General features: G+C 35.0%; 1 protein-coding gene across 1 annotated transcript; it reads right to left on the reverse strand.

Annotated features, from left to right (window-relative positions):
• Positions 1-865: 865 nt before the first annotated feature.
• On the reverse strand, positions 866-12935 carry LOC145559178 (dynamin-related protein 3A-like). The gene is made up of 20 exons (XM_081620608.1): positions 12399-12935; positions 8580-8862; positions 8447-8475; positions 8261-8362; positions 6790-6858; positions 6622-6681; positions 6412-6525; positions 6138-6186; positions 5939-6048; positions 5674-5766; positions 5426-5518; positions 5211-5348; positions 4523-4636; positions 4341-4436; positions 3800-3842; positions 3525-3670; positions 3291-3437; positions 2180-2232; positions 1972-2071; positions 866-1304 (listed from the first exon to the last, which is right to left on the reverse strand). Exons 1-20 carry the CDS (start codon positions 12762-12764, stop codon positions 1023-1025), a joined length of 2487 nt encoding a protein of 828 aa, XP_081476734.1. The 5' UTR covers positions 12765-12935; the 3' UTR covers positions 866-1022.
• Positions 12936-14094: the final 1159 nt, after the last annotated feature.

Below are 14094 nucleotides of genomic sequence, written 5' to 3' on the forward strand. Positions count from 1 at the left end.
AAAAAAATCATGTAACTATTACCTTTTCGTTCGTTTGGTTTAGCTATGGAAAGAAAATCATTGTGTTTGAGGAGAGAAACCTTGGGTTTTGGAGAGGTAGCAAATGGGTGGAATCCCTTACCCTTAGGTAATGGTAATTGTTACCAAACATTCGGTAACGATAATGGTTTATCCAAATCCTTTTCCAACCCAAAATACTACCTCCGTTATAGGTTATGTGTAACGATTAGACATTTTTATAACGGAGGTAGTATACACATAAAGCAGAGAGGGAAAATGTCTAGTCGTTACACATAACCTATAACGGAGGTAGTATACACTAACCAAACATGCTCTAAGTGTTAAGACTTCACAAGGACCCATATAAGGTTAAGTTGTCTGGATTAAATTATAGAACTCAGTTTTATGCACAAAATACTACGTAGTAAGCAGTTGTACCCTAGGAAATGGTCAACATCAAGGATCTCAGTGATGATTGAAAGTGATTTAAAAATGACATTTACCAAGATTGTATAAGTTTTTAAAAAGAAAATAGGCAAATTATGAAGACACAATAGCTAATAAACGGATCGTAAAGACCATAAAGTGTAATAGTTTCAATGCAATAGTATATGTTCAGTTACAGGACTTCCGAATATACAATATATCAATACTTCCCATCTTCTTCTTTCAATGGCAAACAAACCAATATTATTTGTATTGCAAAACTGAATAGAGGTAAAACATTCCCTCTACTATACCTAATCGACTTCAGGCGTACTAGCTAAGACAAGTATTATATGACGGAAAATTAAATGCACCAAAAAAACGTTTGACTGATAGGCCAAAAGTAAAAAAAATGAAATATGTTACACGAATCAGCGGATTTCATTTTACCACCTCAAGACTTATGCAACTTTTAATATCACTGAAATGAATCTTGACAAACAGTGCAAAGGCTTCTTTCACCGAAGATTCAATTATACTGGACAGACCAATAGAAATGAATGAAATTGGTATGATTGAGCAGACTGACCATATAACTACATATGGACAGTTGGATACAAACCAGGTAGAGAATTACGTCCACCACCACCACCATTAGAATCAGTATTACCATAAAATGGTGACTGTAGTTCGCCTGAGTGGGATGATTTTTTTGACTTGTGGGTTTTAGGAGAGGCCGAATAGGAATCACTTGAATGACTGCTGTTTGAGTACGCAGATGACGGGAGCCCATTAAACTTTGGCAAACCAGTAGCATCAGTACCCAAACTGTATCCCTTCTCAACTGTATCTGCCTCTAGCGGCAATTCATCAAGTACCTGTAGTTGAAAAACAAGAATGCAAGTCGAAGAATGATGCTTAGAAGTCTACAGAATTTCATTCTCTCAACACTAACAGCTGAAGAATCGTTGTGCTCCAAGTGGGTGTAAAGATAGACAACGAAATTTGCAAATTTAGTATCCAGAGACCAAAGAACACATAAGCAAACAGGTAAAAACAAGTAGATGATTACATTTTGGCAGCCATGAATAAACATGAAAAAAAAAAAAAGGCATCCAACATGGAGCAAGGACAGCATAGACTTCAAATCATGATGATAACAACCAAAAAACAAAAAATTCTCATGTGCCGACCAAAAATTCTTAAGTGCAATTTATGATCACCTCCAGAAAACAATAAACCCGATACCACTCAATAATCTACTGTCAAGCACTAGACTGTAAACTGAGTCACAATTATGGAAAGTCCAATTATTAATTTACAAGCATTAATTCAAATTTCAAAGTTTCAAAGACAAATTATGCTGTAATTACTCAGATTTGAAACACATATTAACAATTCCTAAACATCACACACATCCACAGAGAATTCTAATAAGCAAATACCAACAGCATCAAAGGCAGATTGATAGTCTCCAAATTTAAGTAAAAATTATATGCAACGATGTAACAGTTCTTAGGGTTTCCTAAGTTTACAGAAACTTACCCGGAAAGCCTGGTTGAGAATGCGTAATTTCTCTCGAGTTTGCCTCCTTTTTGTTGCAACCTCATCAGGTTCTTGCAACATCTCCTCAAAAAGATTCTCCCTGTATCATGGGCAAATCAGTGCCATCAGAGGTGTATTCCAAAATATTGTATGCTTTGTTAGATGTTATTAAAAATAAAATAAACATTTTGTGGAAGCTTCATGTTACCTATAGAGCTTTTTAATAAACACGTTGTGAAGCTCTCGCTTTGTATGGTTTACCTGCACAATATTCATATAACAAAATCATATATCAAATACAGTGATAATGACAGCAATAAGCCAATAACCCATTTTACCACTAGCTGTTACTTGTTACTGTGCCAAAGTATAACTAGACCATACTTGAACAGAAAAGCCACACTGAAGTACAGCTTTTACAATCTATATTCCAGTTCATATTTCATATTGTTAACCTACTAGAAAACATTATATTTCAAGTCACTGCAAAATAAACAAACATGCTATATATTTTTTCAATTTAATATATTTTCTGGAAGAGAACAATCTTAAAGTAGGCCAGCAGAAGCCTCACTCAATACTCATGTGAAAAATATGGAAATCGGCGAGTATAACGGGGTAAATTAATTATATTTTCCAACTTGACCGAGTTATAGGAGAAAGGCCACTGTGTTCTTTTTCATGCTGGTATAGCTCTTCAACCAAAGCACTACAGGAGAAATAATGCACTCCCACAGATAGTTTAAACCATCCTTGATGAAATGATGATGTTCATACCATGATGAAGGAATGCACATGTGGTACATGGATGGTATATACCACATTGATGTGATACCATGATGAAAAGAAAAAAAAACTCATATATGTTGGCAGCCTATAGACCATTTAAAGCAGTCAATTCACAAACGATTACAACAAAGTAACAGAAGCCCAATGCCCAAACCAAACCATTGTATAATCAGGAGTTTCAAGGGCATCTGAAGTAGATAAAAGTCTACAAAAAACGACAAATCTGTAATCCACCTGTTTCTCTTCTCCATTTAATCGATTAAAGATTAAAACTCCCACACACCAAAAAGGAAGGAAACTTACTAACTAGGTTAGAGGTAGATCCTTACCAAATCACAGGCTCACAGCTATATATGACTTATATCTCTATATTCACAAAGTTTGCATAAAGCCATAAAGAGCTAAGAGAGCAAAAGTGGACTACAAACTTTAAAAAAAGTACATATCTACAACCATATAGAGTTGATGCAAAAGAAAAAGCTAAAGATCAGATATAGGTGGAAATTGATTTAGGGTAGTTAAGATCTCACCAGGAAGTGCATGATCGCCTTAGGCACAGAGTCTTCCACATTCTTCCTGACAATGTCATAATATGACTTCAACAACAATTTGGTGACAGCAATTTCAATTGCTTCATTCTCTGTACAAGTCTCTGCAGGCCTTAGTATTGCTGGTGGCTTCAAGACAGAAAAGAAAATTACTACTTCAAAGCTGACAAAGTAAAGCAAAGATGGGAGCATTATCATTATTTAGAAAACACTTACTTCCTTCAAATGTATCATCGAAAAGGCATGGTCCATGATATGAACAGGCTCACTTGACTTGTTAATGTTGGTTTCTTTAGAAGACATGCGGTTGTCAGTAGCACCAAAAATTGATGAAATCCCCCAACTAGAGTTAGTTGCACCTCCTGTTCAGACATTATCTATAATATCAAAATTACAAAACCCATGGTTTCCTCTGAACATGGTAACTACTGTCTTATTTCAATTTGTCTAGGTTGAAGTATCTAATGTAATAAATATGGGTAGAATCTTACCAGAATGAGCAGGCTTTTCACTGTCAACTACAGACCGAATGCTCTGTCAATCAGACAAAATTTGCAATAAAGTCATTAAACAAGTAAATAGTTAGTACTTACTACTCAATCTACTTACTAGCCAATCAGTTAGTGACAGTCATATTTCCAAATAATTGAATGACCTATGTAATAGACTAACATTAACAAGGGTAGTTTGGGAATTTTAGTACTTTTAGGTTAGTAGCCCTTATTCCTAACTAAGCCTAAATAAGGGATAGTATATGCATTAGCTATCATGGGAATTGTGAGGAAAAATGTTGATAGTAACCTCAAGTTACTAGGAGAGTGATAACCTAAAGTTATCAAGAGAGTGATAGCCTTAAGCTATTAATCTATCCTTTTGTACCCAAATTCTGCCATTATTAATCTAAGTTATCAAGCATTTATATCTTAATTAGTCTTTAAATCAGAAAATACAACATCAGTCTATTACAACCTAGCTAGAAAGGGAAATGAAACTTAGTACCCTGCAGATATAGTCAGGTCCGAGTTTTCGTACCTGTTCTGTCATGATTCCATTTGCATTTCGGGGAAGAATAGCTCGTGTTTTGATGGTCCTTTCAGATGCAGGTGCTTTATCTGTATCCACACCATCCTAACAGCCAATATGCACCAACTATGTAATGAAATAAATAAATAAATAATCATGAACTCATTAATTAACTGTGGCTTGACAGGTACCTTTAGCTTTGGGATAGATACTGAAGTTCTCGAGGACTTGATATGTTGAGAAGCAACCTCAACAGCTTTGGCTCCACCAAGAAAATTAGGATGTGAAGTATTTATGTAGTCCATCTATGAAATTTAAACAAGATTTTAGTCTTACCATAAGGACTTAATGGGGCTTGATCTAGTCCACTAGCACATTACTCCTCTGTAGATGTATTAAACAATTTACCATACGTTTAACATAAAATGGTGGCTCTACCTTTAATAAAGGAAATGATGAATATTATCTTAATAATGTAACAACAATAACAGCATAAGCAATGTAACAGAGTAGATCAAATTGTTTAGCTAGATAGCCTAGATTATAATTCTATAGTGCTCAAGTAATCAGCGAAGCACTAATGCAAGTAGAAACTTCAGTAAGTCAGATACAACTCCAATCTAGGTTCCACTTAAACAACCCATACTCTTGACAGATAATCCTCGAAGAAGACTAGTGTACAAGCAAGAATAAGTAACACACATTACAGATAACCCAATACAAGTAAGAATAAGGACTAAAGTAAGCGAAGTCACTAATAGTAGGACACAACAAATTTTAAATTGAAGCACATACAAATAGAGACAACTACAAACATGAAAAAGGAAAATACCCAATGAATTGAAAATAAATTATTAACACTCTTTTAGCAGCAATTACCTCCATTTCTATAATATGCCCAATCATTGCCTCAGCAGGTTGGAGGCCTTCTCTCAGGAAGCTATTAATGACTTCATCCATTCGCTTCCTAAGTAAAGGAAAGCGCTGCAATTCACTATTCAGACAGCGATGGCTCATCTACACGAAGAATTTTCTATAATATTTTAGCAACTGGAATTTATTATAAGCCAGATAGTATAGAAAAACTTCACTACCTTTATCAATTCGTCATATATGAACCTCGCACATTGGTGACTTGGATCTAATAAACGAGCAATTTGTTTTCTGATAAGAACTTCAAATGGTACCTAAATTTTCAACAGTTAAATTCAAAAGGTTTAAAAGCCAGGGAAAAAAAAAAAGAAAAGAAATGTTTGATGTTAAGACACTTGATCGGAAACCAAATAACAAAACACATTATTAAAAAAAAAACTAATCAATTCGGTATCATTAAAGAGCTTACTTCTGGAACAAATAATGCAGATTTAGGACCAGTTGCATTCTGAATAGCTGTTCGGATGTCATCGTCACTTAAATCCTCACACGGATCCACCTCCTATAATAAAGATTATTAATAATATATAGTAATCGATAAAAGTTCGCTATTACTTGAAATTACGACTAAAAACAAGTTTTCAAACAGGAAATCACCCTAAGAAAGACACAAACATTAACAATAGAAACAGAAATCCAAAAGGAGAGGGAACGAGTAAAGTCAGAATTTGAACCTCTAAACTCTTTACAAATATTGATTGAAATATGTAATGAATTCTGGCACCACCAGACAACTCAGATGTTGACATTTCTTCATTCTTCCCTTCTATCATAGAAGCAAAAGCTGTCCAAACAAATCTTACCAATTAGGCATTAACCATGAACAAGAAAGTAAATAAGATGTATGTACAGACAAACACATAGCAGACCTACCTTCTGAGTACTTAGACAGAATGTTCAAGATGAGAGAGCCCTGACCAGCCTAGCAACAACAAAAGGCAAAGACATTTTAAGTAGATGTTTAGCAACATGCAAGTTTATAGACCCACTACATTTAGTCTAACTGCTAATTTGAAGCAGAAATTTCAACAGCACTCCAAACCATGCTATATTATAAGATATCCTGCATAATTCTAAACAAACTAACCAAGTGATAGTGAATATTCCAGCTTTTCCAACAGATAACCAGGATACACAATTATCCTACCTTAGATTCAACAATTTCTCCATAGCTGGCATGCTCCTTGGCAACAGATACAAGTTGAGCACTAATATTCGCTTTCAGACCAGGAAGAACTGATTTGATGTGTCGTACTAGAATCTTCAAAATGATTAAATAAATAATTAAAAACCAACCATCAGGCTTAAAACACAAATATATCAGAAATAAGATACAGTAGCACTAAATTGTTCTCACCTGGTTCAACTTTTTGGCTAGTTGTGGAACGCCGCAATGATCTGCAATATCATTGTACACCTGCATAACCCAAGTGAAACCCCAAAAGAAAGATCAGGAATGGAATATACCTACAACCCAATTAAATAAGCAAAATGAGTAAAATACAAAAGGCTAGAGGTACTATACTGGACGGCTACGGAAAAACTTCTCCTCAGCCACGAGGGCATCTTTTATGCTTCTATTATTCGCGATGTCCTGTTTTGATAAGACACAGCAGAGTGGTGAAAAAATATAACCGACTTGATAACGGAAAAGTGTGAAATAATATAATAGGCATGGTAACAAACTAACAATACCTATAAAAAAAAAAGATCTCTCTTTATTCTACAACATCCAATGTAACTTTACATAACGCAAGATCCAAAACACATGGAACAACTAAAGTCTGGTGTTCCAGTAATGCCTGAATTCAATAGGCATTATCAATAGAACTGACAGAAAAGAAAGAAATATTCCTTACTTTTGTAACCAATTACATTACAGACCAAATACAAGTCTACACACTCAACTAACCTTATTAATCAAACTACAAATAACATCAAGTCATCAACAAGGACAAAGATGAATTTTAGATGCATGCTTTGAATTAAGTTGTTTCACGCATGTGCATTGTTAGCAGCCATTACAAAAGTTGTTTGGTATTTCACACAACTAACACAATCTTTAGTGATACAGATATATACTTCATAAGACAGCAGCCATCATTACCACTAATGGATGCCTAATATGTGTTTAACTATATACAATATGCTGTCTTTTGTTCTTACAATCAGCACCATCGTTATTTCTATATCTATCATCCATATTCTTGTCGTTATAGCTGTTAATTCCACAATTACACTACAACCACCATCGTTTCCCTCTGAAAATGTCCAAAACTACTTAGCTGAAAGTTCTGCTCAATCCCAACCTCGAGGGTACAGCAGTATGGTAAGCTTCACCTCTAAAGAGTCCAGAGAGCAAGATCCATTTCACACAATCAGTAATTGTTACACCTAAAATCAACAAACAATTCTCGTGTAACATCCTCTTCAGTCCAATTAACCGACCCATACAGCCATGTTCTAAAAGCTCATCAATCACATTCTAACTACCTACACCATATTATGTTCTTTAGCCTTTTTATCATGTAAATTACAAATATATGACTATGTCAATGTCAATAGTTATGAATTCGTTTGCTTCTGGCTCCTTGTCAAATCATTATGAATTATTTCATTGGAAAAATCATCCACTATCTACCACTAATATGAGGAATAAAGACAATTCTGATTCAGCTCAGCAAAGATACAGCATAATGCAGCAAAAGCAGGTATAGGTGAAACATGCAAAAAACTTGATTTGAAAAAACCCCTAAAATTCACTTAAAGCAATAAAATTCCTTAAAACATGACTTTTGAGAATTCATTAAAAACAATTAAAAATCCTTAAGCCAAGAGTCAAGAACCCAATAATTAATCCTCCCAACATAAGGAGTATTTGGCAATAAATAGAAATTCTCTAAGACAAGATGAATGGACCAAACATCCAGAATTCATTAGCATAGTTTTTGCAAATATGGTCAAAGCCATCAAACTATATAAAAGAAAAAATATACCTCTTGACTACGATTCACAACGCCCACATAACCAAGTCGTAGTGGTATAACTTTTCCAAGCAGAAAATTGCGAGCATCTGTGCCTCTGTCCATAATGTCTAGCTGAAACACCAAAAAGAGTCCAACATCTTAGCAGAAATCACGGTATCATTTAACGTATAATAAACTAGCTAACATGCCATGCACCTTAGTGATTACACCAATTGTTCGATATCCTGCCCAAAATAAGCCAAAAAATAGATGAATATAGTTGCAAAATCACACGTTGATTGATTAAAAAAAAAAAAAATTGAGCAAGAAATATTTTCGCTCAACTTACCATCAGGATCTGCAATTCCAGCCATCTGTAAGGCATCTGAATTTGCTAGATCAGAGTTAGCAGGGGTAACCGCTAATATTAAGCAGCTAGGGATTTTGATGTAGGACATTATCATGGTTCTAATTCGTCCTTCAATGTCAGATGGCTGATCACCAACTGGAACTTTTGTTATCCCGGGGAGATCTACTAAAGTAATATCAAGAACAGTAGGTGAAAATATTTTCAGACGAATCTGCTTGTCAACAACACCTTTGTTTTCTCCAGCCTCTCTGTCAGTTTCAGCCTGCAATATAAAAAAGTATATAATAATAATTATTAGTCATTAGATTTTTCCAATCCTACTAGACTACTAGAGTCATAGGCCAATTCTAAGAGGTATCACACGTATGGTATTAAAACAAGTAGAGAATATAAACAGAGCAACAGCAAGGTGAAGAAGTGATACCAACCAAATTTTATTTGAACTAATTAATTAAGAATATACATGTGAACATATTTTAGAATGTGGAGCACAAAACAAACCAACTGCATTACTGCAAACAAGATGGCTATCTTCAAACATCAAAGCTGAAACAAGTGTACAGTAGATAGTGGTTCTTTCTGGTCAGTAAGCTGTATTTGAGGTGAAATATACTTCGTATTTCTTAACCTTGGTGCTCCAGATAAATGAATAAAAGGCGAATTAAAGCAATAAAGGTCCTGCTGCGCCTAGGTGCGCCTTGGGCACGAGTAACAAATCAGGCCAACACACCACCTGTTCTTCACACTGGCAGCAAGAGGCAGAAAAAGAGGTAGGCTAACACACCACCACAAGGAGAAGCACCACCTTAAAACTGCAGTTTTTATTGTGCTGGCTTATTAGCTGCACTGCCTTAATGCTGCAGTACTTGTGTTGGCTTTTAGGGATGAAGACATGAATTAGTAAAGGTAGCAACTAAAGTTGTATTTGCTTAGCTAAGTAGTATATATAGGGAGAGAGTAGTAAAAGGAAGATAGGCAAAAATTTGCATTGGGAACCCTTGGAGAGTTATGGCCTAAAGCCATTGTTAGAGAGTGATAGCCTAAAGCTACTAACCTATCTTTTGCAACCTCTTTTTCCATTATCCATCAAGCTTTAATTTTTACTCATTCACCTTGTTAAATCGGAAATACAGAGTCAGATTATTAGTCTATTACAGCGCGCTTCGGTCCGCCAGGCGCACAGTATAAAACAGCTAGAGAAATTATATGCGCTTCTGGTGCGCCTCTTTAAATGCGCCTTGCCTAGAGCAAAATAGGTGCTACCATCACCTAGCGCCTAGGCGCACCTTTTTATACACTACTCCAAATAGATGCGACAGAAGCATAAAGTGCAACGATGCACAACCATAAACTCTAAAACTAACCAGTTTACTTTTCTACTTAAAAACTCTCACAATGCAATAGACAATGGTATCAGAATAACTACTACCTCTATTTCTTAATTTTTTGCAACTTTGGGTATTATTTGTGAAATATAAAATATTCCAAAGTTGCAAAAAATATGAAACGGAGGTAGTATAATTTCAAAAATCAAACCAAGACGACTCTACTGGCTCAAGTCAAACAAAATGTCATTCTAAAGTTTTGATTGCATCAATTTGAAGCATGGAGGAGGACTCGAAGAATAAATGGAACATAATCAAGCCAATCTAGTAGTACAAGTTTGTTAAAATTTCCATGACAATGTTCATCATACATTTAAAAGGAATGAATTGAGAGTGCTCCGCAATTTAAAATAGCAAGTTCCATTTTTTAAGGATTTTGTAATATGGGAGGCTTGTAGCCTAGTGCTTCGTTGCAAGCAGCATCAGCCCTTCGTTAACCATGAGCAAATAGTTCTTGTCCAAAGCTTTGGTCGTTACTATATAAATTTGAAATTTCCTTTGAGGACCCTAAAGCTTTGAACCCCCCCCCCCGGGCGCCCTTATTCCTTTTGTAGATGGGCGACCAATTCATATACCGAATTAGCATTGACAAGGACCAACGAATATCTCATCAACAAGACATCAAGACCTAGTGTCATGTAAAAAAGGCCAACGGACACTCTCAAAACTGAGTTGTGCATGATTGCAATTGCAGAACAAAAGAAAGAAGACCATTCATCGTCATAAATGTGCATTTGGCAATGCAAAAAGCTACCAAATCGATAATCCAGCCTTTTTCAATGCTCCTTTAGCAAGTGAATGCCACTCCAGCAATAAATAATAAATATAAAGAGGAAATAAAAAAACTAAATAGGGGAGATAGAAATTTTAATATGATGCAAAAAGAGGGTGAAAAAAGTAGTAAAAAAACTCCTCTTCACTTATACAGCAACAGTACACAGCATGTACCAATTAACTACAATAGATCGATCTGTTCATAATTTCACTACTGCCTAGTGCATATTTAAGAAAGGAGGAAATGAAAAATTATTACATGAGGCCTCTTAAACCTATAACCTTAGCAAGGGAGTCGTATGTGTTTCCTTATAGCAAGTAGAAGCCCAAACTGTGAGAATCATCTCACATCCTGAATTAAAGCATCAAGTATAACAAATCAAGTAGCTAATTGATTCCTCTTCCCAATCAATAGAGATCACAAGAACTAAATCCTGATACTACTGGATGTCATTCATATTACCACTACTTCCATCCTATACTAAACACTGCCATCCTCAACGTTATAAGGAAACTTGGTTTTACCAATCAGTATAGATATCTTAAGGAGTAAATCCTCCACATTCACTGAGAGCTGATGCATATTTTATTTCAAGTAATATTTAGTGTTAGTTTTTGAAGATGTACAAGTGGTTTTACTTTGTGTATGAACATTGATCATTGATTCTGAATTAGTCTTGCTTTGTGCTCATAAGTAAGATATAATGTTACTTAGATTTACACTCTTGTAAATCTAAAATTTGACAATTTTTTTTTCCTTTATAAATATTTCCCTTTGTGCTGTCTATTAGAACCTGCCCATTGCTTGGTTTTTTCTTCCGAAACACATCAAAAGCCTTTCAAAAACCACACATATAGAATACATACTTCAGGTACATTCCACCAAAACGTAGTATTCATACTTGCAGCCGCCACTAACCATTATGTAAAACACTAGGTTTGAACTCCAAAGCACATAGTACCGTTGTTTACCACCATTAGAAAGCTTAAATTGACCACGCCAAAAAAAAAATGAAAAAAAAATATCAACACCTCCCAACACTAATTTAAACACTCTACTAAGCACCAAAGGATTAAATGTAACTTGATCAATAAGCCTCAAAACTTCACTATGTTCCAACTGCACCTGTATATTCAGTATTCTTCCGATTAGACATTCATACAGGGTAATAACACTAAAGAGGCAATCCTGCTTCGAAACAACCATCAATTAAACAAAACAATACTCTATCCACTTAAATACTACCTTAATTCACAAATTAGTCACATTCATTTCGTCCTCATAAATAGGCAAAGAAAATCAGATTAATGCAACATTCAATTCTTACTCACACAGTTCTAATGACTTCAAATTCGAAATTAAGCATTCAAATTCGCACTCCACAGATGATTCATCAATCATTTGCCATTATTGTTATCAATCAAAGAAAATTAGATTATAATGCAGCATTTCAACTCTTACTCATACAATTCTAATGATTTCAATTTCAAATTAAGCATTCAAATTCACATTTTCTACAAATGATTTACCAATCACTTTCCATAAACATAGCTAAAATGCAAATCAAAACATCCAATTCTCACTAATAAAAATAACAAAAAATCTTACTAAAATCATTCAAAGGCAACATAAATATACCTGAATTTCCCTCCGAATATCATTGAAATCATAAAATCGTTTTCCAGGAAGATGCAAGAACTCTCCCCACTCCTCATCACTCCTCTTAGTCTGCAAGAGCTGAAGCACAAGCGGACGACGAGTACAAATATCGCAACCTCGCGGCAAGAAATCGCGGCCAACAAGCGCTTCTAGAACGCTCGATTTACCACTACTTTGGCTTCCGACGACGGCGACTTGCGGCAAGTCAAACGCAGGACTACTTCCAAGCTGTGCCGCAATATCCTGAAGCTTGTTCACAATCGGAATCACCGACTGCCCTAACGACGCCGCCGTAGACGGTGGTGGCGATGGCGGCGGGATTGAATCGTCCGCCATTGATGACATTGGAGGTGAGGAGAGAGAAAGTGAGAGAAATCGATCGATAGAAATGGAAACAAACCCTAGAGAGAGAAAGAGGGGTTTTTCAAAATTTTACAGGAAGAAGAAGAAAGAGGAGAGAGATTGGGAATTTTTCAGAGAGGAAGGTGTGATGTGTTACTACTGTGATTTTTTTTTTAATTTTTTTTTTTTTTTTTTTGGAGGAGATTTTTTGTTTTGCCAATTTCTTGGAGTGGAGGAAAGGGAGAGGTGTCGTTTTGGTTGATATGGGTGTCGTTTTGAGTTTGAGAGGGAACAACGAAAAAGAGATGTGATTATGTGCTAGTTAGGTGTTACGAGCCCACTTTGTGTTGGACAACCCTAGAGTAATTTTGGGCAATCATGGACTCAAATGATGTACCATTGTACCAACTTACAAAGCAGCACTCGCAGGAGGGATTGAACCTCTAACCTCATGGTTGGAAGGTGCTCTCATTTCTACTTTGTAAGTTTTGTTTTTTTTTTTTTTTTTTTTTTTTTTTGGAGTTCATGGTTTTTTTTATATGCAAATATGTATTAACTTTGGTTATTTATTTATTTTGAGTTATGGATTTATACAATATTATTATACTACATATATATATTTTTTAGAGTGAAATTAATACTCATACTCTATAAGGGGTATGATTCGTATGAATTAACCTTTTTAAATCTTTAAAATGTGACACTTAGCTTGGTAGTTGGTATTGTTGTATGACTGCATTGCTTCTTAAAACTATGAATGATTTACCACTGGATTTTATAGTACTTTTTATGTCATTGATTAGAAAATATGTTGAGGAGTTGTAGAATACACAGTGATTTTATCATACCATAACACAATTGATAACTTGATGTAAAAGTATATCGCATTATTAATTAAATTATGAGGATCGGGAGTTGAGACAATATAATGTTACTAAAATCATAAATATTGAAGTAGAATAATAACAATAATATTTAAAATAAAACACGCACCATGTAAGTCATTAAAAGTTAAAAATCTATTAGTGATGGCGTCCATGTACGTTGGTTGGGTTCAGTAATAAAGGTTTAACCAACATACCAAGCAATTGAGATAAGATGAGGTAATATTACCTTGCCCTTCTCTAGATTGACTGGATAGTCCATTAGTGGCCATATGAGATAACTTTCTTTCTCATAAAATGTCATCGCTTTAGCAAGCTTGGTCTACGAAAAATAATAACGTAATAACTTACTCCCTCTTTTCCGTAATTTAGTTCTTCTTTCGAATTCATTGTTGGTATTTGTTCAAACTTACAAGGAGGTAAGTGTGAAGTGAGTAATAAGAACCAAA

This window comes from Chenopodium album, chromosome 9 (assembly GCF_948465745.1).
Source record: "Chenopodium album chromosome 9, dcCheAlbu1.1, whole genome shotgun sequence".
Lineage (NCBI taxonomy): Eukaryota > Viridiplantae > Streptophyta > Magnoliopsida > Caryophyllales > Amaranthaceae > Chenopodium > Chenopodium album.